General features: G+C 28.6%; 1 protein-coding gene across 4 annotated transcripts in view; it reads right to left on the bottom strand.

Annotated features, from left to right (window-relative positions):
- Positions 1-8,806: 8,806 nt before the first annotated feature.
- LOC107451197 (homeobox protein cut-like 1) overlaps positions 8,807-25,242 on the bottom strand; it is a 579,855-nt gene continuing 563,419 nt past the window's right edge. For 2 of the 4 annotated variants that reach the window (XM_016067217.4, XM_071178711.2), the window contains 9 exons: positions 22,788-22,862; positions 21,477-21,583; positions 20,892-21,046; positions 19,517-20,143; positions 16,090-17,204; positions 15,149-15,434; positions 14,727-15,061; positions 13,727-13,907; positions 8,807-12,883 (listed from right to left, as the gene is read on the bottom strand). In XM_016067217.4, the coding sequence (XP_015922703.4) occupies positions 11,538-12,883; positions 13,727-13,907; positions 14,727-15,061; positions 15,149-15,434; positions 16,090-17,204; positions 19,517-20,143; positions 20,892-21,046; positions 21,477-21,583; positions 22,788-22,862 (4,227 nt within the window). In that variant the 3' untranslated portion in view covers positions 8,807-11,537. The remainder of the gene's footprint in view (positions 12,884-13,726; positions 13,908-14,726; positions 15,062-15,148; positions 15,435-16,089; positions 17,205-19,516; positions 20,144-20,891; positions 21,047-21,476; positions 21,584-22,787; positions 22,863-25,242) is intronic. The other 2 variants (XM_071178710.2, XM_071178712.2) reach the window with 1 other exon arrangement.

The raw sequence follows: 25,242 nt of genomic DNA, 5'->3' as shown, positions 1-25,242 counted from the left end.
AAGGTGGAAAAAATTGGCATATTTAAAGTTGGTTTTGCTGTTATATTGATTTTTTAGAAATGTTTGAATTTTCTAATATAAAATACCGACTAATAAAATATTTAATGTCTATTTTCTAAAACTGTGACAGTTTTCTAACTCTTTTTTTAAAATTTTTTTTTTATCTATATAATCATTCGTTGTCTTTTACGAAAATAATAACAATGAATAAAAAGCCATCATACACGAAACAAAAGATTAATGAGGGTTAATCAAAACATTTAAATTTTCTCACATTGTTTAAAGCCGAAAAAGAAGAAAGATGATTTTTTCTCACTTTTTAAGCGTTGCATTGCTCATATTCCATTCTTTCTTGTCAGCAAAATCAACCTATGGTAAAATCTTTAACCCCTTACCTTCCAGCATAATATTTGACTTTTATACACCTCAGTTTAAGGTGGAGATCCTGTTTTGCTTTTCTCAGCTTCTTTGTTGTAAATTTAGCAAAACAACTTTTATATAGGTAGGGGAGAATTTGAATTTGCTTAAGCCATGTCTCTTTTTTTCTCCATGTCCATGTTTCTTATATCTCTTTTTTTTCTTAATATTTTATAGGTTTTTTAAACATTTATAAAAATATCACAGGTATAATATTAAATAAAGTCTGTTTTTAAGCGTATTAAAGTTCAATAAAACTCTTCATTTTTTCAAGTTCTTTTCACTCAATCACTTAAAATAATTATCATTGAATTTTATACAAAGTTAAGTAAAGATATGCACAATTGCATGTATGCTTGAAATTATAATTTCATTTTCAATAGAGAAGCTTTCATCTAACTTTTAAAACATAAAATACAACAAAAAAATTTATTTATTTTTATTAAAAAAATGAGCAAACAACGTTTATTTTTTTTTTTAATTTTAATTATGCGAAAACACAAATACCAGATTATGGTTTCCATGAAAAACGCTATTTTAGACCTTGGCTTTTTTCTATTATCGAAATATAAATAGCGTAGTAATTTGCTTATCTTTGAATATATCATAAGGAGCAATTTTTTACAATATCTTTTTTTTCTTTTGCGTAAATCAATAAACGTAAGCTTTGCAGCTTTTTGATTACGTGATAAAAAACATACATAATACATAAGTTGACTTCCTCTTTTTATATGACACTAAAAAAAGATGTGGCTTGTAAAGTAGATTTTGATGAATTAATTAGTTTGATATACTCACGATTTTTTGTACCTAAAACAACGGATTGTTTTTCGATCTTAAATCCTTTTTTTTACAAAATAAGGTGTAAAAGAAATCAAACTGTGTTTTCAACTGTTTAATACCTAATGAGAGTTTCAGCAACTTTTTATACTATTTAAAACTTAATAAATATTTTACTTGATTGTCTTGTGCAAATATTTAGAACAAAAATTCAGGGTGATGTAAGAAAAAATGGACTATGATTTTTATTTTGTTTACTCTGAATCTTATAAAAAGTTTAATTTACTAATTGTAGCTTTTTATTGTTGCTTATTTTTTGCGATATTTATTGTATAAGCTATTGAGGACATTTGCCTGATTTTATTCAATTTGTATGATAAGTAAAAAAAAGTGACTATAAATTAAAATTTTTTGCTTTGTAAGAAAAAAATAAAATACCTGCTTTATTTACAAATTGTACAGTAAAAATAACCAATTTAAATATTACATCAAAACTTTTAACAGAATTTTATTCTACAAAACGAATTTCTTTTGTTTTAATTGGGTAAGTAATTTTTTCCTCATGTAAAAATTTAATTATCTTACCTTTTTATGCACAATTATTACGAATTCATGGCATTATTTTTTAAACAGATCTATTGATGAATAAAACACCGGCTTCAGATTTTCTTTTCTTTTCAAAAGGAAGAACCTTCTGGGGTTAAAAAATATGAGTCTTAAAGACTCCTCGAGAAAACCTTAAAAACTCTGGATTTAAAAGATCTTTCAAGAGGCTCAAAAATGCAGGTAATTCTAGTTTTGAGTGTCTTCTCAAGTGCATTTAAAATGTAAGAACCTGTCTTTTAATTAAGTTTATTTTAGTTTGTAATTTTTGAATGCTCTTACCATTTATTTCATGCACTTTCAGAAAACTCTCCCTTTTGACGATTTAGCAATCCTTGAGCTATGTTTCTTTCATTTTGAGAATTATTTCGTCATCGAATCACCCAATTTGTGACGTAACGGGGAATCTCAAATATATGACAAAAATATTTCCCCAACTCGAAGCTTCATCTTAGGGCATTGTGGTAGGTAGCTATTTAGAATGATGAAACTAGAATGAAAACTGCACGATCGAAAATAAAGATGTAGACGCTTCCAGCATGGGTGTAATTTATCTTTCTGTTCTATTTGTCTTTGTGTTATTAAGGTGACAGCTAAATGGTGCTTACGATAAGATGATTATTAGAAAAGTTAAATACATTTGGGCAAGCCAGTTTTTTCGTTTGTTTACTTAACTTTTTTCAACACTAGATATTTCATCATTTTGACGAAATGTTCGCTCGGATCATATATGAGGAAATAGTTTCGTTAAAAACGAAGAAAGTTTCGTGAATTTGAATATCCATTTTTTACAGTGTATCTGCGTTTATATTCTAGTTTGAATTTATTTGTATGAATTTTGCTCGAATTTAAATTAAAAATGCTATTAAAATTGTCAAAATCTTGCAATATTCTGAAATGGAAATTTATTAAGGTATGAACGTAAGATGCAATTTATCAAATCAACTTATTTTTTTTATTCAGACCAAATTAAAATTATTTAGTTTTAAAAACATAGAATTACGTCCTTTCTTTTAGTCTGAATTTAATTTTTTTAATGAATAACTAGATGGCTCCTTTTTAAGTAAATTTATCTCAAGCTAAAAACATTTGATAGTTGTTAAAAATTAAAATATGATCATTTAGACGGTTTATAATTATGCAAATAAAATTATCATTGTAAGCATACATGTCTAGTGAATGCGATTCACTTTTTATTTTTAAAAGAATTCTATTATACATTATACATGATAAAAGAATATAAAACAATAGTAAATTAATAAAAGTTAGTTATTGATAAGAAAAGATATCCTATATATTTATTTACATAATAGGTATCCAGAAATTTATTTTTTAATCCATAAAATTAATCCATTTTTTTAAAAATAATTATTTGATTAGAGAGAGAATAAGTGGGAATTGTAGGTGTTTGTAAGATAGCTCGCACTTTCGAAAACGCTTTTTTTTTATGTTAGCTTAAAAAAGCTAAGTTAAATTGAGTGCTATATTATAAAACAAGTTCAAACAACGCGAAAAGATTTTAAATAATGTCCCATAAATAGACATACAGCTATAGCATAATGAAGCAGTTTCTTTAGGGTCAAAAGATAAAATAAAAGATAGAAACACAGAGATGCAGGAACAATTACAAACAAGTTGCAAAGTGGCTTTTTGTTATAATTTTACAATGCCCAATGTTGATTCGCCTCTCTGTGTTCTTTCATTTTGTATTTTGACTCTGAAGGAGGGTGTGATATTAGTACCGAAACGACCGTATATTTGTCTATGTGGCATTATTTGTGTTCATTTCACGTGGTATTAATTAATTCCCTGGTGTTAGTATTTAATTGAAAAGAAAAGATACAGAAAGAAAATGAGTCAAGAAATGGCTGAGAAGATTTAAGTTTATTATCATTTGAAAGTGGAATAAAAATAGTAATACCAATCTGAATATCAAACATACAGGCTTCAATTCTTATATATATATATATATATCATATATCAGAGCAAGCTTAGAAGACATTGAACGGAGTTTTGGAGGAAAAGGGACTTAGATAAAAATAGCCTGCTGAGAGAATACAAGGCAAAGGTTTATTTGATGAAATATTACATTGTACAGCTACTTATGTCCTCTACGAGAGAAAATTCTTTCTTAAAATTGTTTGCGAGAAAAAGTTTCGCGGAAATCGGGAAGAAACACACACGATGAAGAATCACAAGATTAGGTGATAGAAACACTCTTCTATCCTTTATATTATACTCTCTGTGTTTGTCTGACGTAAAAAGTTTGGTATAGAAGGTTTTTTTTTTATATATTTTTGTGCAAATATACCCGGCAGGGGTTTTGTTTCTTTCTCTGACTACGGAAAAAGGTTTTCAAAAAGAGGGTAGAGGGAAAGAATAAAAGTTTTGAAAAAGTTTGCGATATATTACAGGTGAAATTTGATAGTAGAGCTGGGCGATATATCGTGAAACAATTATTTTTTTAACATCGCGATAACTATATTTTGAAAAAGTATTTCCCGCGATATATATCATGAAAAATAAATATCAAATTAACGAAAACAACATAGTAATAATGTCACTATTATCAACAACGATAAATACCAAATACGATAAAGTCGCGAGTACTTATAAATAATAATGATTATTGAAAAAAAATACCGTTTTATCTTTATAGACAACGATGAATATCAAACACAACCATTGCACGGATCATATCGATAGTGGTAATTATCGACTATGCGAATACATTTATTATCAACGATAAATGAAGAAAATCGCGAGTTTTATCGAAAACAATAATTAACCAATAACTATCGTTAATGATAATTATCGAATAATACAATATTATTGTGACTGTTAACAAACTGTATTTTTGTAATGAAAATATTGTCCAAAGTAACAATAAAGTTAATTAATTAAATTGAAAAAATATCGCAATGTATCGTGATAAACCGATACAATTTGACGATATATCGCGATATTAAAATCACCCAGCGTAGTTTATACTTTCAAATTCATATGGTTTGAAAAAAGCTGTTTACCTATTTACAGAGAATTCATTTCATATAGATATATTTATTTATATATAATATATGTAAGTTTATAATATATATATCTGTAACATATGCCATCACAGAGAATTGTATATTAAAATGACAGGTAAATACGGGGTGAGCAAATAAGGAAGGTAAGTTCTTCTCTAAGTATAGAAAATAAAAGAAATCTTATAATTTTAATACTTAGAGAAAAATTTATAAAACAATACATTTAAACAGTTGCAAGATTGATAAAAAGCTTTAATGGGTATTGAAAAAAAAAACTCCAAAGTTTCTGACTAATTATACTTTTGTATTTACCAAAATGTCCTGATCTGTACTAATAAATACTTATTGTGTAAGTAAAATGAATAATTGATTTAGAATGACTAAATATTGCACCTAAGGATTTTAATTAATATTTTCCACAGCTGACATCATTTTATCTAAATTTCTATTGGCCCTATTTTTTTAAAAGGCAATAAAAACTTTTCGCATGAAGTAAAGGAAAAAAAATTATTACTCCTTCAGTCAGAATAACTTTACAAATTTTGTGCGTGTTTATTTCAAAATGCCTTTTGTGCTGCAAACAAGTGAACTTGCTGTCATTTTATCAATATTTTAGAAAGGATAAAGATTCACTAAAGGACATTTAAATGTATTAATTAATAATAAAATGAAATCTTTTTTTTAAAAAAAAACAGTGATCTGGCACTGTGAAATCAAATCAGTTTGATTTACTGCAATGTTGCATTTCAGCAATTTATACGCAATATAATTGTCACTTATTTACTTGTTTTATTTTCGGAAAATTTACATAAATTGCAAACGGCATATTTTTATTGATTATCTATTTTTTTCATACTTCTTTAAAAATCTATTGAACCTTCACAATCTTCATTCAAGTTTATAATTAAAAATTTTATTTAATATTTACTTTAGGTGCAATATCTTCGATTTTATTTGTATCATTCTAAAATTACGCATAGAGTTCGAATTTAGATGCTTTTAAATAGTTAAAGAAACTGTTAATTCGGAGTGGCTTAGCACCTGTGTTGATAAGTTTGAAAAAATAGTTTGTTCTTTACCTCCAGAAGAAGTTGATCATGTCCAAACATTAGTTACTTTACATTTACAGGATATCTAAAGAGTGAGCTAGTTTGATCATACTTTAGACATAATTTTGTAAACTGGTGAAGAAACAAAAATGGCAGTTTTAATTCAAACAAATTGGTAATTAGTTAGAATTAATAATTGGCTATTAAAAATAAAATTGATGAATGGAAAAAATTTTGAAAGAAAAATAATGCTAATTGGATTCTTTTTTTCATTTCAGAAAAAAATTTAAACACTTATATAAAATGGTATAAAAAGCTAAAAATTATATGTAATTGAAAATACGGAATATTAGTTAACAATAGCAAGCATAAACTGATGAAGAAAAAAAATGGCTAAAAAAATACGTAAAGAGTCAATTGATAACAAGAAGAAAAAAAAGAAAATTGAACTGTGAATTGAAAGAAATGTTGAAAAAAATAATTTTAATGTTACGTTGATTTTTTTTCATTTAAGAAGAAATATTATTGATGCCAAAAGCTTTATGAAAAGTTTAACAAAAGGAGTCATATGTATTTGAAAACTATAATAAACATAAACTGGTGAAGAAAACAAAATGACAGCTTCCGATTAAGAAAAATTGGTAATTAGTTAGAATTAATAGATAATAATTGAAAAAGTATATAAAGCTGCAAACAGAAAGAAACGTCAAGAGAAAAAAAATTTTTTTAAAGGTTTCTTTTAATTTTTCCACCCAAGGAAAAAAATCATATTAAAAGCTAAATAAAATGCTAAAAATGCGAACAAAATGTGTTTGAAAAAAAGGAAAAATAGTTAGCAAACTATAGCAAACATAACCAAATAATAAAAACACAAGCTAGGTTTTGCATTTTATTGGATTTAAAATAATTCTATAAGAAATATATACAATTTTCTTTTCAAAATACGACAAAGAAAAAAATACACTTTGTATTTTTTAAAAAAAAGAATAAAATCTCAGTTTTAAAAATTCATTGCAAATAATTAATTTAAATAAGAATAAAACGTTTCAATAAGCCTTTTTTTACATAATTGCATTTCATCATATATTACACTTATTAATATTGCATGACAAGAAGCCTTATTGAAACTACAACGAAATTACGAACATGTATATATATATATATGTGTGTGTTTGTATAAAAAACAATACAATAAAAGGATATTAACTATTATTCTCCATTTAATCCATCACCAGTTTACAAAGAAACATTTAAATAAATTAAATTTTGTGTGATTTTGAGGAACAGTGGGAACATGGTATTATAATCCTATGAATGAAATGATTCCTTTTTCAACAAATGCAATATAGACATATGTAAGTCGATTCATAAGAAATGCTTTAAACAATAAAGAAGATAGCAACTAACAGAAGATAAAAATGCAATGATATATTTGAATGTAACAAATGGGGACATATAAGAGCACCATGAGGATTTTCAATCCATCGTCTACACAACACATAACATAAACAACTTACAATTAGATTAAAAAAAAAAAAAAGAAACACACAACACAATCTTAACTAAAATTTCTTGCATTACTCTCATTCATAATACTGCAACTACAATACAAATAAGAATATTACTACTTTCAGGTTGTTCTTGTTATACATATTTAAATTTACATCGAAAGATATTTCATACACAAGCAGTGACATTAAAAAGTGAAAAAAAAACTAAATTGAGAATTATCAGCTAATAATTCAGAACTGGCAACAACAGCTTCAATAATTATTTCAAATATAATATTTAATTAAAATCAAAATATGTTAGTTTAAGGTAAAAATTGTTCAATAATACATGAGCGTTGATAAAAATTTCAATACATTGACTGAAAAACTATCTACTTAATTTTCTGATTCATTTATGTTAAAGTAATTAAACAGTGAAAAATTCATACAAAATGAAATGAATTTTTTTTAACGTTAGCAAACAATGCGTAACTGTCATCAATAGTTCAATAATTTATCTTATGAGCAATATTGAAATTTATACACGTTTGCCTCTGCTTACAAGAATAATTAAGAATTTTATATCACCTTTTTGATAAAGCAAATTAAAAAAAAATATTTTTAAGTAAAATCAATTTTGATGCTATAATTTAAAGAATTTCAGCTTAATTTTCTTATTTGTTGATGTCAAAATAATATTTTTCTATGAATTTAAAAACTGATCAACGGTGATTTAAATTTGGAAACTCATTGTTTCAAAACCGAAGCTTTTGCTTAACATAAGAAGGTAATTTTAATTTCTTTTAATTGATTGAAGTTCCTTTTTTAAAAAAACAGAAAAGAATAAAATTTTATAATTATAATATGCCCATAATTTAGTTTTTTCTATAAATCATAACGGTTCATAGATTTATAATGAATTATTAACACTACAACATGCAAATAAACTTTTGATTTTAAATTTATAAAGCAATGTAGAAAAAAAATTATTTTTACGGTATGGGGAGTAAAATATTGTTTCAAATTTTTCCTATGATTAACTATCTAAAACAGAATGATTATCATTATCTTTTTGTTAAAGAAAAAAAAACACTTTCTGTACATTTTGCAATTCTTACACCTCAAGAAGAAGCATACACGACACATTTTAGTATCATTTGAATTTTTATTCTAATTTATTAATAACTTATAATTATTTATTAACTTTGAATCGTTTACAGTTTTATTATTCAAAAATTATATTTGTATAAAAGAAAGAAACTATTTTATACTTTAACTTGCTGAAATGTTAAAATTGGGAAATCTATTCAACAGATAGCAAACATTTGCTCGTCAGTTTTTATTGTTTTAATCATTTTATAATCTTAAATGTTAAGGTTGTCGTATACCATTAAAAAAGTCATTGTTATTTTAATTTCATAGACATTTTTAATCAGTATTTTTCTTTTCAAATTGGTGATGATTTCAATTTGATAACTAATATTGTTTCAGTTACGATATTTTAACTCAACAAGACACATTACTTCACAAGCTTACAGTCCATTTAAATTTGAATGCAGTAAATAACTTATTATTTTATCACAAAACGCGAATAAAAATTAATTATCTGCTCTCGTTGGGTTTTTTTTCTCCTTAATGGATGAATCATTATTCTTATGTTCAAAACATTTTCATTAATTTGATAATATATTACAAAAATAAAACAAAATTAGATTTCTGTAATTACAAAATATGAATTAAAATTTAATTACAAAACCTTCTCTTATGGCGAAAGTATTGTAAAACGATTAAAATCAAGTTGTGATGCATGTGAATAAATTAAACTGAAATACACCCCTTTTTAATAGTAAAAATTTTAACAATAAAATGTGACAAGAAGGAGAACAAAGCTACCCTAACCGATTCCCTATGACTAAAAAAGCTCTTATAAAAGACACTTTGCAAGAGGAAAAGTGAAAGTTTGAAATTGTTTATTGTGATGTTGTGAAAGATTAAAATATTCTTCTCTCATCTAAAACAATCGATAAATATTTGTGCTAAACACAATACTGGTGAGTCATACTCAATAATACTTAAATAATGTAAAGTATCCCCAAACTTAGCGTTTCATTCAAAATATTAACAATGTAAAGACAAATAATCGCGTGCATTTTATGCATCTTATGAAAAAAAAATGAATTCGCACAACACAAGTAAGGTTTTAGAATCCTTCCGTAAAAATTGTTTCTGGAAGGATTTGGATGTTTAACATTTCACTCGGGAATATAACATATAAAATTTGAAATTTTTCTTTACTCTTTTTGTTGATTGGCACCACTGTTATATGGACTGAGCAACAGTTTTTAAATGCATGAAAACTCTTCCATTTCATTGTTAAGCATTTTTATTTCACTCCATTTAATAAAATATAGTTAAGCTGCAAACTGAAACAGAATTTTATATTTTGTCTCTACCATAGCTATATAATTTTAATTGGTTTCTGTACTCAAGTTATCTGAACATGTTTGAATAAAAATTAGAATTACAAGATTTTTAAAAGGAAAACATTTAAGCATAGTAATATATTAAATGTTTTTAGTGTAAAATGACTTCATGATATTTTCATCTACTCATAATAATTTGTACAAACATTTCGCAGGAATAAATTAGATGTTAAAGAATTCAATTACAACTCATTAGTCTGACGTATTGTAACACAAATTAAAATTTTTTTAATGTAATCTAATTTACTGTAATGCAATATTCAGACCGTTTTAAATTAAATGTGTTATTAGAAAAAAGCAGCTTAAAGTGAAATGCAAGAGCTTTCAGTTCGGGGTAAATATTTGACAAGAACATTTAAAAGATAAAACATGAAAAGAAATATTTACACTTTGTTAAACTAAATGCAATTTTTTTTTCATAAACCAATCGACTAGAGATGACCTAGTCCAAAGATCATAAATAGAATTGAAAAGACGAATGCACTAATATCGCCGTATGCAGGTTCATGGGTCGGCAGCGTTCTGAAATAAGAGCCACCTGGCGGTAAACAGGTGCACCATGAAGAAAGGCATCGTTGTAATAATATCTTGTGTTACGAGGTTGTAAAGGACCCAAAAAACACGATAACGTACAATAAGAGATCGAAACTTTTTTCATTTCAAAATGGGTAGAAAAAGAGATAACATTTAAAGTAGTGTTCAAGATTTACAATAACTTGTGCAAGACGAACACACAAATGCATTTTTAAATGGAGAAAAGCTTCGTTCGAAAATTTCATGATAACGTAAAATGAAAGAAGAAATAAAATAACTCTGTTATTAACTCTTTTTACACTGCGAAAAACAACAAATGAGAATTTCTTTTTTTTGATTCCGTTCAAAAGATTTATACTGCGATCAGTCTTGAAATAGCAGTGTGTGCTCTTTTTCACTAGCTCAAAATATCATATTTACAATAGTGCTTTACAAATGCCATATACAACATGGCTGTTCTAGAAGATAAAATAAACTAAATCAGCTACACAAAGTAATCCGGCGATTAGCATCAATGAAATAAGAGGACAACGTCAAAAAGGGAGATCTGTATACAGTTAAAAAGAACACAAGTGAGGTACTACTTCAGTACGCAAACCACGTTTTGCTCTCTGCAGCCAGCTCAGAGTCGAAACGATGCTCATTTTTACAAGTATGCTGCAGCAGATTAAAACATTTTATTTTAAGCTCGTGCTCATTGCGTTGCTCATCTGTATCAACATCATCGAAGCATGCCATTTTGTCAGTTTAAAGGGAAGATTGTTCAACAAGCTGAGCAAAAATCGGTGTGCTGAAATTTGACAAGGCGTGAGAACAGTAAGATTGAAGAAATAGAATTATGTATCACATTACATTGCAGAGAATCTCAGCCTGAGTCATCATAAACACAAGTCCTTCAACATTTTTTTTTATTCAACACTACAAAATGTTTGTAACTCGTGAAATTGAATCGATTGATTTAAGGCCACTCTTTGTATTTTTTTACACCGGGATAATGTTTACATGAAATCTATGGTGCGAATTTATAACAATGAGATGATGATTTTCATCCACTCATTCATCAGTATCTATTTTGACTTCTGGCACTTTAAAGCTGCAAACATTTGCAGTGAACCTAACAAATGCACCACAAAAATGTGTAGAACCAAACGTTCAGAATTCCCAGTCATCTCCAACATCTTCTTTTTCTAGCCTTTGTTGGAGTTTTTCAATATTTTTTCGCCTATCCTTAGCTTCGGCATCATCCCAGCTTTCATCATCATCTTCTTCTTGCTCATCCAGGAAGACTGGTTTTTTGAGCGTCGTTCGGTCCATTGCGTTTATACACATAAGTTTGTCTTTCGCCCTCCGTTCCGAAGGTTCTCGGTCACTTACACCGTTTGTCATACCCTCCGATTCATTGTCCGATCGGTCAGGGCTGACTAAAGCAGTCCTGCGGAATTTTTCGTTGCGATTTGAGTGAGACTTTCTTGACGAACGATCGTCTGGTGCTGGTGCGGGTAAAACATGAACCGTTTCAACTCTGGGTGACATTAGAAGATCAAAGTCTTCAGTTTGTCGAACACAAACACCGTTAATAATTTCTTCCTGTTCGTTACCGCTGTCATCGCCTAAGCGATCATCATCCAAATCATCTTCCTCATCTGTATTCTCAGGCGATAACTCGAGACCAGGATCAACCCATTGAGGCATAGCGGGTTTCCGTCGGTTACTGCTTCCACTTGTTACTACTGAGGACCTCATGTGTTCATTGGGTACCGACGTCCTCAAGGGTGAAGAGTCTCGATGATTTGGTGGATGATCGTCATCTATGGAGTCTCGGTCACTGTTATCATTTTGCAAATCTTGTGAAAGATTAGAGTCATCGTTCATTTCGCTGTTGGAACGATCGTCAGTGCTGCTGCCCCCATTGTTATCAACCTTGCTACCACTATGAATAGCATTTCTTAATTGACTAGACATGCTTAAGTCTAATGTTCCCATATCGTCACCAGAAGACGATAGAGGAGAACAATTTCTGTAAGGAGAATATAAATAGGGCATATTTGCACCAAAAGGAGGAAATTGCGGTTGTTTATCTCTAGCTTTTTCAGCGAGTCTCTGGTTTAAGAGTAAACGGTATTGCACAGGGTCAAAAGCCATGCCTTCCCTTACGGGAGGCGGAAGAGATAAGTCAGGTCCTTTCCTCCCATGTTCATCGTCAGAATTGGCATGCTGCTTCATTCTCATTCTGTGATTATGGAACCAATTTGTAATAGTCCTCACTGATAGATTAAGTTCAGTAGCCAGAAATTCGATAGTTGCCGTACTAGGATAAGGATCCAGTGAGAAAGCCAATCTCAAGGCTTCCTTCTGCTCCTCAGTAAATAAGACACGTGGTTTCTTGGCAGGAGGATATGGTGACGGTGGAGCAAAGCTATAATTAAACATCTGTCCACCGTCTGATTGACTTCTTGGACTGTCCATGGGGCCATCTCCAGTTCTGCGACGCTTGTTTGCTGGAAACAAAAAAATTAGTGAATACTGTTATAAAGTTAAGCCGCAAATTAATATCGAAGTATAGAAAAAGTAAAAAAAAAATATCAAAATTTGACAAATGACCCTTGTGAAAGGCGTATCTAAAAATACTAAAAACCAGTTTAATTGCCGTAAGAAATTTTAATGTATTTCTGATAATCGCCTTTTGCTGCCTTTTCTACTTCCTGCTTCAATCAAACAGGCTTTTATGTTTTAATCTTACCCATCTTGAGAACTGATTCAGCAAAATTGGATATCTTTTTTATTTGTTTCGTGCATAAATATTAATTAGAAACAACTAAAGTGTTATATTTTTTTCAATAAGAATTCTAAAAAGTTGGTGGTTATGGGATATCCTATCTACCATGAAATAAAGTTCTTTGATCAGTTTCAAAAAGAACAAACCACGCACCCTTCCTAGCTTAACATATTAGTTTTGATAAAAGAAAAAAAAATTATGCCATTTTTCCCATTTCCCATACTACATATCTTGACAGCAATATGGCATATGGGCTACTGACATAAACGTGTTTTTTTTATTTTCTATAAAACTAAAGTATTCACCTCTATAAAAATATAAAAACACTTACTCATAGCGAAATTTCATGACGCAAAAATTTTTTTATTTTAAAGTTAGATTACATTTTGATACATTAGATTACATTTTGATACATTTGAAAATATATATCTCAAAAATAGTACAGAAGTGAAACTTAATATTTTTTTTGTTTCCTCTTTTTAATTATGAGTTATAACCAGTGATAAAATTTCGACATTCACGAAAACATGTGTTGTACAAAAACGAAACTGTCACATTTCCTTACCTTCTCTTCTCTCATTCTTTATGGTTTGCAGCATTTCCACATTATGAGGATCATTGAGCCACATCTGCATCCTTATGAATGGTTCTCGCCCTTTTATGCTTAACATGTGCCACGGTTTTGGTTTTGAAAGCAATTCGCTAACAGATCCTTGAGACAAACCCAGTACAACTTCGCCAAATATCTATGTGTAAAAAAAAAACATTTAGTTTACGTATTTTTCAAAAAAAAAATAATAATTTAAAAGAAAAAACCATTGCTGTAGGTCAGTGTTTCCCAAACTTATGAATTTTGTGTACCCCTTCTAAATTTTTTGTAACGCTGTGTACCCCTAGTAAAAAAATAAATGTATTTTTTACCATAAAAAATGCACAAAAGTTAAAAATCACAACTGGCTGTTGACACCACTAATAATTAACTATTAACTCTGCAAAAAATAGCCAATAGAAAAATACGTAATCGTAAATTTTCATGGCTAGTTTTGTTTTCAAATAAAAAATTTTGAAATTTTCATATTTTGCAAGATATTTCGCATAAGAACGCGCACCCCCGCTAAACTGTTCCCGTACCCTGGGGGTACGCGTACCACACTTTGGGAAACACTGTTGTAGGTAAACATATCATTTTTTTAAACATTGAACTGTAATATTATTCGATTTTTTTCCTCTCAATGTCAGCTCAATGATTAATCAAACCTATAATTTTACTTAAATTTTAGTTTGCGGAAAAACTGATTCAACAGCTTAATTCAATAGTTAAAAATAATTTTCTGCGAAAAGAATATTTTCTTGCTTACTGAATTAAAATATAAGTTTACATTAAATCAAAGAAATTTCAACAGTTAAATTAGTTATATTAGTAAGGAATGATGATGAACGCATTATAGCTTTATGCATGAATAAATAGCATTAAAATTTTATAGTAAGGATGCAGCAGATTTGAACTTTAGTTCAATTTAGCATAGGAGAACATGATTCAATTCGGACAAATTCCAATACTTTACCTTCTGGCCAATGTTGTGCGCCATTAAAGCCTCTTTGATCTTTGAAGTGATGATCTGCGTATCTAAATCAGTGGTGAGAGCTGCCATTTCATACACAGATGGTTGGTTGTATCCCCGAGTTATTGTGGGTGTTTTTCTACTGAGAATAGAGTTCTGAGAAGAGGTGTTGTTGCTTGAAGTCACAGTCAGAGAAATGGGCATATTGTCTGGAGTTGTGCACACAGATCGAGGTGTATGGTTATGAGGTGTGTACAGAGAATTGTTCTGAGTTAGATGCCGGTTTTCCGAAGCCCTTAGGTTAGATTCTATGGGTCTTGGACTCATCTTATTAGACCCTGGGAAAAAATTACATATTTCTTAGATCAAATTTAAATAAATTATTTTTGAAATTTGAAAGTAGAAGTTATAAAACAGAGTCTTACCGCCAAAAGTCATGATACTTTGTGGATTTGTGGCTCCGCCAAAGCTACCCGTTCTCATCAGTTTTTCAGGAGCAATTTTATACTGAGAGGCAACCAGTTTGTGTACAGCATTCTCATCTTCCAGAAAAATTTTCATACGAATGAAAGGTTCTCGTCCTTTTTGCGTAAGCATGTGCCACGGCTTTGGGCGAGCTAGAAGATCGGACACTGATCCCTGAGATAGTCCAAGCACACTTTCACCAAATAGGCGCTGACTAATGGAATACTGACTCAACTGTTCCTTGACCTAGAAAAAAAACATATTATTTCCAATATAAAAATACCAATTTAATAAGAAAAAATGCAGGAAACATCAGTAATTAAAATCATTCTCTCATTTATACTTATTCATTTCTAGAAAAAAAAGAACTTTTCTTATTTCTATTTATAATAGTAAATAGCATAAATCTTATCAATTCAAATGTAATTAATTACCTCGGAATTAAATTTTGAATAAATATTTAGCCATTAAATTATTATAAAACAGAACGAGAAGCATAAAGCTGATAGAAAAATATTTCTTTTTCTGAAGTGATAATTTTTTTTAATAGAAAATTTATTTTCAGAAATGATTGTGTGATAGTTTAATTAGGCTAGAATTATGACTTTAAATCCGAGAGTATTTAAAATCTTCCAGATTGATGTTAACGCGAATTTAAAAAATTAAGAAACTAAAATTTATGTTAAAAAAAATTGCTTTAAAAGAAAGTAAAATATCTTCAATTTGTGATTAGAAAACAAATAAGACAAAAAAGAAAGATTTTTATCCTTGGAAAATGGAACAGGAGTAAGCTTAGGTTAAAGGGATGCTAATCGCTTATTTCAAGATAAGGAATCAATATATACCCTATTATTATTATTACTTATTTCAAGACACGGTTATGTCTTTAAAAAAATCTTACCTTTTTAACAATATCTTCGGTGTTGACATTGTTATACTGATCAAACTGCTGCTGAGTAATTGGGGGAAGAACAGCTTTGGCAGGCCTCTGTGGAGGATTGGGCAAGGATGGCAGCGATGACTGTGAGAGAAGAGAATTGGTGATGGACTGCATTCTTTGCAATGGGGAAGCTGATGTAGTCAGATCTTCTGTTCCTGACTGAGGTGCACCGGGACTCGACGTCTTCGATTCCGATAGAGGCAGAAGAGCTGGAGGTGCTGGTGAGGGACTATGCAGGCGATATGAAGTAGGTGTAGGAGTTGATGAAGACTTAGAATTCATGGAAGAAGAAATATTATTCTCAGTCTTAGGTCTCACAAGGGAAAAGGCACTACCATGATGTCTCATCTCTGGTTCCTCTCTCCCTGAATTAGAATTCTTTGACTCAGATCTAGATCTGTTACTCATGGTTGCATCGACTGGGCAATCTTGATGAGCCTGATTACTATTGCCATTAGTTGTTGCGTTGTTTAACGCGGAATTACTATTGCTGTTATGGTGGTGTGAAAGACTGTAAGAGCTGCCATTAGCTGTAAAAGGATTAAAGTTCGGATGATGATTAGGAGGCATTAAATGAGATAGTCTAGTTAGTTCTTGGTGGTATATGGTTAAGGCCTGCCGAATCTCTTCCTGTGTTCGTTCGAATTGGTCTCTGGGTGTCCTGAACCCTTCCTCGACTCTCTGCCCAATGAGCTTGGCGAGTTCTTCCTGGTAAATTCGGGCGACCATTTCTTGAGGAATATCATCGTTTTCATATTTACGAGATCTTCTAAAAGATTTATCGCTATTGGATAAATTATCTCTCGAATTTCCGAGGTTATATTTTGAGTCACTGTCGTTACGGAGATCATCGGAGCTGTCAACAGACCGATTATCGCCATTTGGCAGTGAAGATGGACTTTTTTGTTCCTGCTGTTTCATCATAGCCATCTGGGCCTCATTGAGAATTTGGGCTATTCTCTCCTCAGCTCCTTGGTCATCGTTTTTGTATGAAGATAGTCCACCGCTGTTTCCAGTGCTTCCGATGCAGTCTTTTCCTGGTGGGGAAGAAAGAAGAGTTGATCTTCTCTCAGCAACTGCAATTATTAAGTTCAATAATAGTAACAATCAAAAGCATGATCTAACATGCTTTTTCTAAAAATACTCTAGTAATTTAGAAAAAATATGTAATAACAAAAATCAATCAGAATAAAAGAAAAAAAATACATAAATTAATCATAAATAGTTACAAGCTATTGTAATAACAAAGAAAGGAAAAGTTTTTGCTCCCCCCCCCCCAAGTTCTAAAAAATTAGAATGATATTGAAGAAAATTGTGATTTATAAGCAATAAGCTTTTTAAAAGTAATGAAAAGCTAAAATATATCAGTATACCTTCCTTCCGAGATAAGATGGAGTAGGTTAACGAAAACAAAGCTATTTCTCGCGAATTCAAATACTTATTGAACTATAAATACCTAGTTATAATAATTCTATAATTGAAGCCACACAATTATTATGCTTAAATTATATTTTGGAGTCTGAAGGGTTTCGTACTCGTAGCTACAGTAGAGTGATGAAGCTATTTCTCAGACATATTATTTCAAAAAATAATATTTTACATTGTTTTTAGTTCATTCCTTATAAAATTCTTACAAATGTATTATTTTCAATTCTGTTTCTAAATTAAAGCACACAACTTTTTTTTATTTAAACGAAATATATTTTATTTAAACAGGAATTAAATTTAAAAAAAAAAATTCGATTAATACATACAACGTTAAAAAATGAGTTGTTTGTTTATTTTAGAAAACTTAACTTGAGCAAACAAACCATAAAACAATTTCTCAGTAGATAACAAGAGCCTTAATACAAAGAAATCGGAAAAAAATTTGAAAAATTTTTATTTATCTAAAAATTAGTTTAAAAAAGTTAATTAAACAATAATTAAAGTTCTGAATATTGAACTCTAAGAATGATCCTCGTCGTTTATCAATTTTTCATCCGTTCCATAATTTTTAGATATAAAACTGAAATTTTTCTGGAGTAACAATCATAAAAAATTTAAATGTAAGAATTTTTGCAAACTTTCGTCATTAAATATCACAAAATCTAAAATAATTTCGAGTCTGTCACTTCATTTTTCACTTTCTGTCATTTTTTTCCAAAACATTTAAAACAAGTTATTTTTATTTTAATTATTTTTCTATGAATTTCAATTTCGAACGTAACAATTGTTTTTACTATTAAATACAATCATTGTAGTTTTAAACGTTTAAGTTTTTTTTATTTTCATTATTTTCCTATGAATTTCAATTACGAACGTAACAATTGTTTTTACTATTGAATAACAATCATTGTAAATTTAAAGACTCTATGATATTATTAAAGATCATGAGAGTTTGAATATTTTTTACGATATGTTTAAGTATTAAATAGATAAGAAAATTACTAATAAATGAAGTTCAAACTCTTTGGTTCCTTCTAAGAGTTATTCAATTATTTTTTAATACAACTAACTTAAATTTTAACTTATTGGTGGGCGCGGTCTTTTTCTTTTGTTGATAATATTGTCTTCCTCACAAGACTCGAAATTGTTTTCTGCTAAGTCCAGATAATACAATTAAGTTTGTTTAGCTTTTTAACTATTCACTACTTTGTGTTCACGAAATATTTGACCAAATATATTTATAGGAATACTTTTTTTTTTGAAATTTCTCATAATTTACGTATGTATTGTGTTCACGAAATATTTGACCAAATATATTTATAGGAATACTTTTTTCTTGAAATTTCTCATAATTTACGTATGCTTATTCAGTATTACGCTCCAAAATGTCAAAACTTTTTTTTAAATAAAACAAAAAGTAGTTAGACAAGATTGTTTTAGTAATTTTACAAATAATTACATATTTAATGTTAAGACTGGATAATCCGTAACTAGCCCATAATTATATACATTTGAAATTCCCATCAAAACTGAAGCCGAAAAAGTGTACATATTACATGTCACGAATTAGTATTTAAACAAGAAAAAAAAACTTCATCTAATGAATCACTAACAATGAAAATGGAACTGAAAACTTTAAAATATGTCTAATTGTCTGATGAAATTCTGAGGTACTCTTAATTATCGTCATTCATCTCTCCTCTGCTCTTTCTGGCAATAAAATAAGTATTGATATTTACGGCCAAACCTTCCTCAGTAGTGATTCGTCAGATTTCAATTGTTTCTCCCCCGTTTAAATATTATTTTGCGTCCCATGAGGAGACCTCTTTGACTTAATTTTTAAAAACATACATGTATATACTAACGTAGTTGCAACTTGAGCATAAAAAAATCATAAAATAAATAGAGACTTGGATTAAATTATTTCGTTGGGAAAATGAAACGAAAAAGCAATTATTACCTCTTCTCGGCACCAATGATTTCAACATTCCTATGCATTTGTCATCGGAAGCCCATGCATGCATTTTTCTGTAAGAGTCTCTTCCCTTTTCAGTTAGCTTATCCCAAGGTTTAGGTTTAGAGAGCAGTTCGCTCACAGTTCCTTGTGACAGACCGAGCACAAATTTGGCAAAAAGTCTCTGTCCGATATTGTGCACGCTCAACAACTCTCTCACACACCTCGCAATGTTCAGGGTATTCAGAGTTTCGTTTGCATACTTGTCTATATTTTGCCTCAAACAGTCCTGAAGTTTGCTGAGGGAAGAGTTATCGCTCACGGGCGATGTGACTTCTTTGATGGATTGGCTGTTGCCAGACGGGGAAGACCTTTCGGATGTGAGATTGATGGGAGGAGATGGTGGGTTGTCCATTGTTCCATCCAGAACTGGTGGAGTTGGCTTTCTGTCTTCTTGGGAGATGGTGCTTGCAGCTGATGAAGGTGGGTAGCCATCGCTGTTTTTAGACACCGGAGATGAAGGCCTGCTGCATACTTCTTCTTTTGCAACAGTTTGAGCATAGTCTCTAACAATCTCCTGGCCCAACATTGTGCCAAAACTGTCCACGCTTTGAAGTGGGTAACCACCTGATCCTAGGAAAAAAATTATTTCGAAAGTCAACAACTATAAATATAATTCAAAAAATCTTACATGCAAGAGAATCTGTATCAGTAATAGACACATCGATAAATTTTTATTTAAATCAACTGACGTTTTGTGTCTGAAAGCGTAGAAGAATGCTACTTTTAAAAATGCCATTAAACGCCATTTGGAAAAGTTTATTTTTTTGCAGATACCTGATCTTTTAAACTATGCGAATTTTAAATGTCACTTTACAGACAATGTTTCCATTATGCACTATCGAATTACTTTAAAATGTAAAATTAAAGAAACTCTATTATTTTATTTATTTATTTTTTTAGAAAATTTTACAGAAAATCACCTTACTTAGAGGCCTTTTCCCTGGTGACAGAACTCTCACGTAATTTTATTGTTTTAAAATTTTAATGAAAAATCCGTAGAAGTTCTAAAAGTTATTGTGTGATATTTCTTCCAATCTTATAAAACGATGCCTTAATTCCCTACTTTTATCAAAAGGTTATCTGCAGTAAAGTAATACTGTATCATCAATTCAACCTAAAATATAAATCACAAAGAAACAGGACTTTTAACGCAGCTTAATTTAAAAAACTAAGTTAAAAATATTAACTGTGAACATAGAAAGGATATTACGTGTTTCTGATACTGAAAAATAAAGTTTTGTTTTTGGAACTCAATATAGTTAATTTAGATGACATCTTTAGTTCCAAACAGATTTTAGAACTAAAAGCATAATCTTACCATTCTCTTCAGTTTTAACCTTTACTGGTGTACTGTCAGATGATGGAGATTTGTGGTTTTCTTTAATGAGGTCCGGAGGCTTGTCATTTTCATTTTTGTTTTCATCAGTTTTCTCCCATGATTTTGAATTATTGAAATTTACTGTTTTTAAGACACTGAAAAAGAAAGTATTCATTTCGTAATTTTGAAATTTTAGCGATCTTATGTCATTACTTATTAAAATAAATACAATATTTATAGACCGATAAAATTTCAAAAGTTTAAGGGGAAATCCATGATTATGATCATTACGAAATGCTTTTAATAGATAAAAATAAAAAGGAAAATCATCCAATCTTTGGAAATGTGATTAAAATCATTAGAATAAAAAGTATAGTTGAATTAAAAATGTCTTTTTGTTTTTCACTTATCGGAGATAAAACCTTGCAACAATGAAATAAAAAATATTTACTTGCATTAAATTCAAAATAAACTTATTAACTAATGCTTTGACTTTTAAGAAAATATAAATTCTCTCAAATATAATCGAATGGGAATTATTATAATTTAAAAGCACTTAATTCTAAAAAAAGAAAATTTGCTTACCGAAGTTCTTTTTTAATTTCGTCGTAATCTTGCTGTCTCACCAATTTTTCACCCAATTCTACAATCATTTTGTCCTTTTCGTTGACCAGTTCTTCAAGTTGAGCAATCTAGGGCGAAAAAAAAATATTTAAATATAATAAAACGCATTTTGATTTTTTTCAGAACTAAATAAAAAAAAAAATTAAATTTGTGAAGGTGTTACTCAATGTCAGGAAGAGCACGATCTCTTCTAAAATGTGCGACGAGATTAAAGATTGGGTCATATCAATTACAGTCATTTTCTTTCTAATTTATAACTCACTTGATCTACATCTCTAAATTTAAATCCAAGCAATAACTAAAAACTCGTACATTAAAAAATAATAATAAAAAACATTTTAAAGCCGATTCTTTAAAAACAGTTTTCTTAAATAAATGTATAACGTCGGCATTCAATTCAATTGAAGCAATGAATTCGGTTATTGCTGTGAGAATAGAGTTAATTGCATAGAACTATACAAAAAGAAAAACATTATAAAATTTTCTTAAGATTAAAAGTGAGTTTTATATCTTCCTTGCCGATTATAAGATGAGATAAAACATTTTTAACAATTTGTGGTGACTGGGATCACACTATTTTGGAAATTTACAGCAACCTCCACAAGGTTTCAAGTTGAATTACAATATAGTGCATTTTAACTTAATTTTAAACTTGATCACATGATATTAGGGTTTAACTTGGTCATTTATTGTTCGACATTCATTTCTTTTTCTTTAGACTATTGAGTCTAACGAACAAAAATTTATATTCCCAACCCTAAATATTTTTTATTGTTGCACTTAAAAAAGTGTTAACAATGGTAATTTTCATTAATTTAGCTAAATACCGGAACATCTTAAACAAGGAAAAAGTAACACAATTTGAACATCATTTACTTGTGTAATTCGAATTATAATTAAAAGAAGATAATAAAGAGATTTTATTCGGAAATAAAAAGTTTAAAAAAGACTTAAATTAAAAAATATAAAGCGTAATCTTCAATTGATAGTTTTTCTAAATTGATATTTTTTTTATTTTTATAAAATGGATATTTTCAATTTATTCACGACAACTTGAACACGATTAAAACTCTCAAATTAAGAGCTATGTTTTAAAGATTTAAATAAATTTAGACTTTTTGTTTTCAAAAAGGACTCGTACTTTTTTATTTTATGGTATAGTCATGGTTAGGTATAGTACATATTATTTAAATGTATAATTTTAAATTCATTGCATAATAAGATTTAATCAAATTTTAAGAAGAAAAAAAATAAATGCAAACAGAAACTTACTTTCGAGGCACTTGTCTCTTGTAGAGTGTTTAGAATAGTCTGTAATCTTTGAATGTCATCAATTAATTGGGAAATCTAGAGGAGAATCAAGGAGTATTATGAGTTATCAATACTTTTTTACTAATGTTTCAGTAGATTACCATGCTTAAATAATTTCAGAATTTTTTATTAAAATAAGAATTTCCAAATAAATTTTTAAGAAATTTTTATTAAATTAATAATATTTTCAACAAATTTTAAAACATTAACTAATTTTTCACTGAAACAATATTAGCTCTAAGTAATTTCAGAAATTGTTATTAGATTTATAATTATTTTAAATAATTTTTTTAAAACTTTTTATTGGAATAATAGGGAAAAAATGATGATATCTAATACATATAAAAATTATATTTAAGAACAACATCTATAGATTTACAAATGAAAATGCATTTCTCATATTATTTATTTACAAAAATATATTGGTATACAAATAAGTCCAATATTCAGGCTTCTATCCTTTAATTTTAGCATATATAAGAAACTTGATTTTCATATTTTCTTAAAGACAACTGTTAATGCTACCTTTCAAATTTTGAACAACTTACAATATATTTCAGTACAATTTTCTAGAAAGCATTTCAGTGCGTTTTTCTACTTCAAAAATATCTTGACGTAATTTCTTTAATTCTACAATATCAATTTGAAAATTTAAAGTTAAAAAGGGATTAAAAACAAAATCGAAATTTATAAAATCGTTTAAAAAATGTGTCAATCACAGCAATACAATTTTTAAACTATGAATTGTTAAAAATTTTGCATGCTATTTTTTACTTTATTTTTCCTAAAAGAAATTATGAACAGGAAATGTTCCGAAACACATTAGAAAGAACTTTAAAACAAATATGGTCGAATGTCCTTAAATTATTTAAAATTCCATAGTCTCACATAAAAACTCCAAAATTCCTTTTAAACAATATCTAACACAAATAAAACTAATAAAAACAGTAATGCAAAATAAAACTGCGAATGCTGGTATTTTTCATTCCAAACTCATGTTACCTCAAGTTAGTTTTAAAATTAAAGTTTTTGATGTAAACCCACACAAAAACAATGATCTCAATAGTTTTTAGTTTACAAAAGGACTGTTCTTTTAATAGATGGCGATGCAAAATTCTTCCACGTCGTAATACTAACTCTCCAGCTCCCTACCGATTCTTTTAAAGTTTTAATGCAAATTCTTTTGGCAACATAGAGAAAGAGGAAGACGGGGACACATGGAATTTTAAATTGTTTTATATAGTTTATCACTTTCCTGAATGTTCTCTTGGAATTTCTACTCGAGGATTGTATTCTTTACCTGGTGTGGTAGCAAAAGTGCATAACATGATAACATGCAAGATTCAAACAAATCACTGCGTGCTTATCGGGTAAGGTAAGTCGTTTACGTAATGAACAAAAGAGAAAAGAATATTCATAAATTCTAGGTGTGAAGGAATGTTCTGTGAACATTACACTTAAAAGATACTAAAAATAAAGAACATAAAAATTTAAATTTGGTTTAAGGTTTGGCATTCTACAAATCTAGAACAAATTTAATTTATAAGAATCAAAATATAAGTAAATTTAAGATGTACTTCAAACTCTTAAATGGATTTAAATTAGTATTTCAATATATATTTAATAAACATCAGTTTTAAAACTTGAGAATTCATTGTTATAAACATTTTGTAATGATGATCATATTACGACTTCATAGGCAGATGTCAATTTTCGTTGGTTTCTCTTATTTTTTAAATATTATATTGATTTAAAAGATTTAATTTAAATAAATTATTAACCTTTAAATAATTAGTATAAAACACGTAGCATGGTAAGAAGAAATATACTTTTAATTCAATATCGCTTAGAGGATAAATTTCAAACTGAAAAAGGATGACTCTTAAAAGCTATCTTAAAGTTTAAAATAGTTTAAAAACATTTTTTTAGATTATTTAAAAATAATCTAAATTATATTTGCTTTTATGTACAGTTAAGAAAAACTAATTAAGTAGGATTGATTAAATATGCTCCTCTAAAATAAAGTATTACAAAATATTCGTGAAACTTCAATGCAATTAGTTTATAGCTTTCAATAAACAACAATTTAAACGAAACAGGTTTTTAGTTTCAAATTTTTTCCAAACATAATAATTTCATTCGTAATTTTTGTCTACCTTCTATTTTGCGCACTCTTTAGTTTAATCTAATATAATATACTATACTTAATTCATTTGCATGAATATATTTACTTTAATTTGAGTCAAAACTGATGAACTGATTAGAAAATAATTTAATCAAGGAGAACTTTGGTTCAAGTATTTAACCATTTGATGCATAATCAATTTTTATTCATATATATATATATATATATATATATATATATATATATATATATATATATATATATATATATATATATATATATATATATATA

The sequence above is a fragment of the Parasteatoda tepidariorum genome, chromosome 6 (genome assembly GCF_982258835.1).
Source record: "Parasteatoda tepidariorum strain Cologne lab strain chromosome 6, Ptep-v5.0, whole genome shotgun sequence".
In the NCBI taxonomy this organism is placed as follows: Eukaryota; Metazoa; Arthropoda; class Arachnida; order Araneae; family Theridiidae; genus Parasteatoda; species Parasteatoda tepidariorum.
Note: the sequence above shows the minus strand (reverse complement) of the source record. Positions and strands in the feature narration are given on the sequence as shown.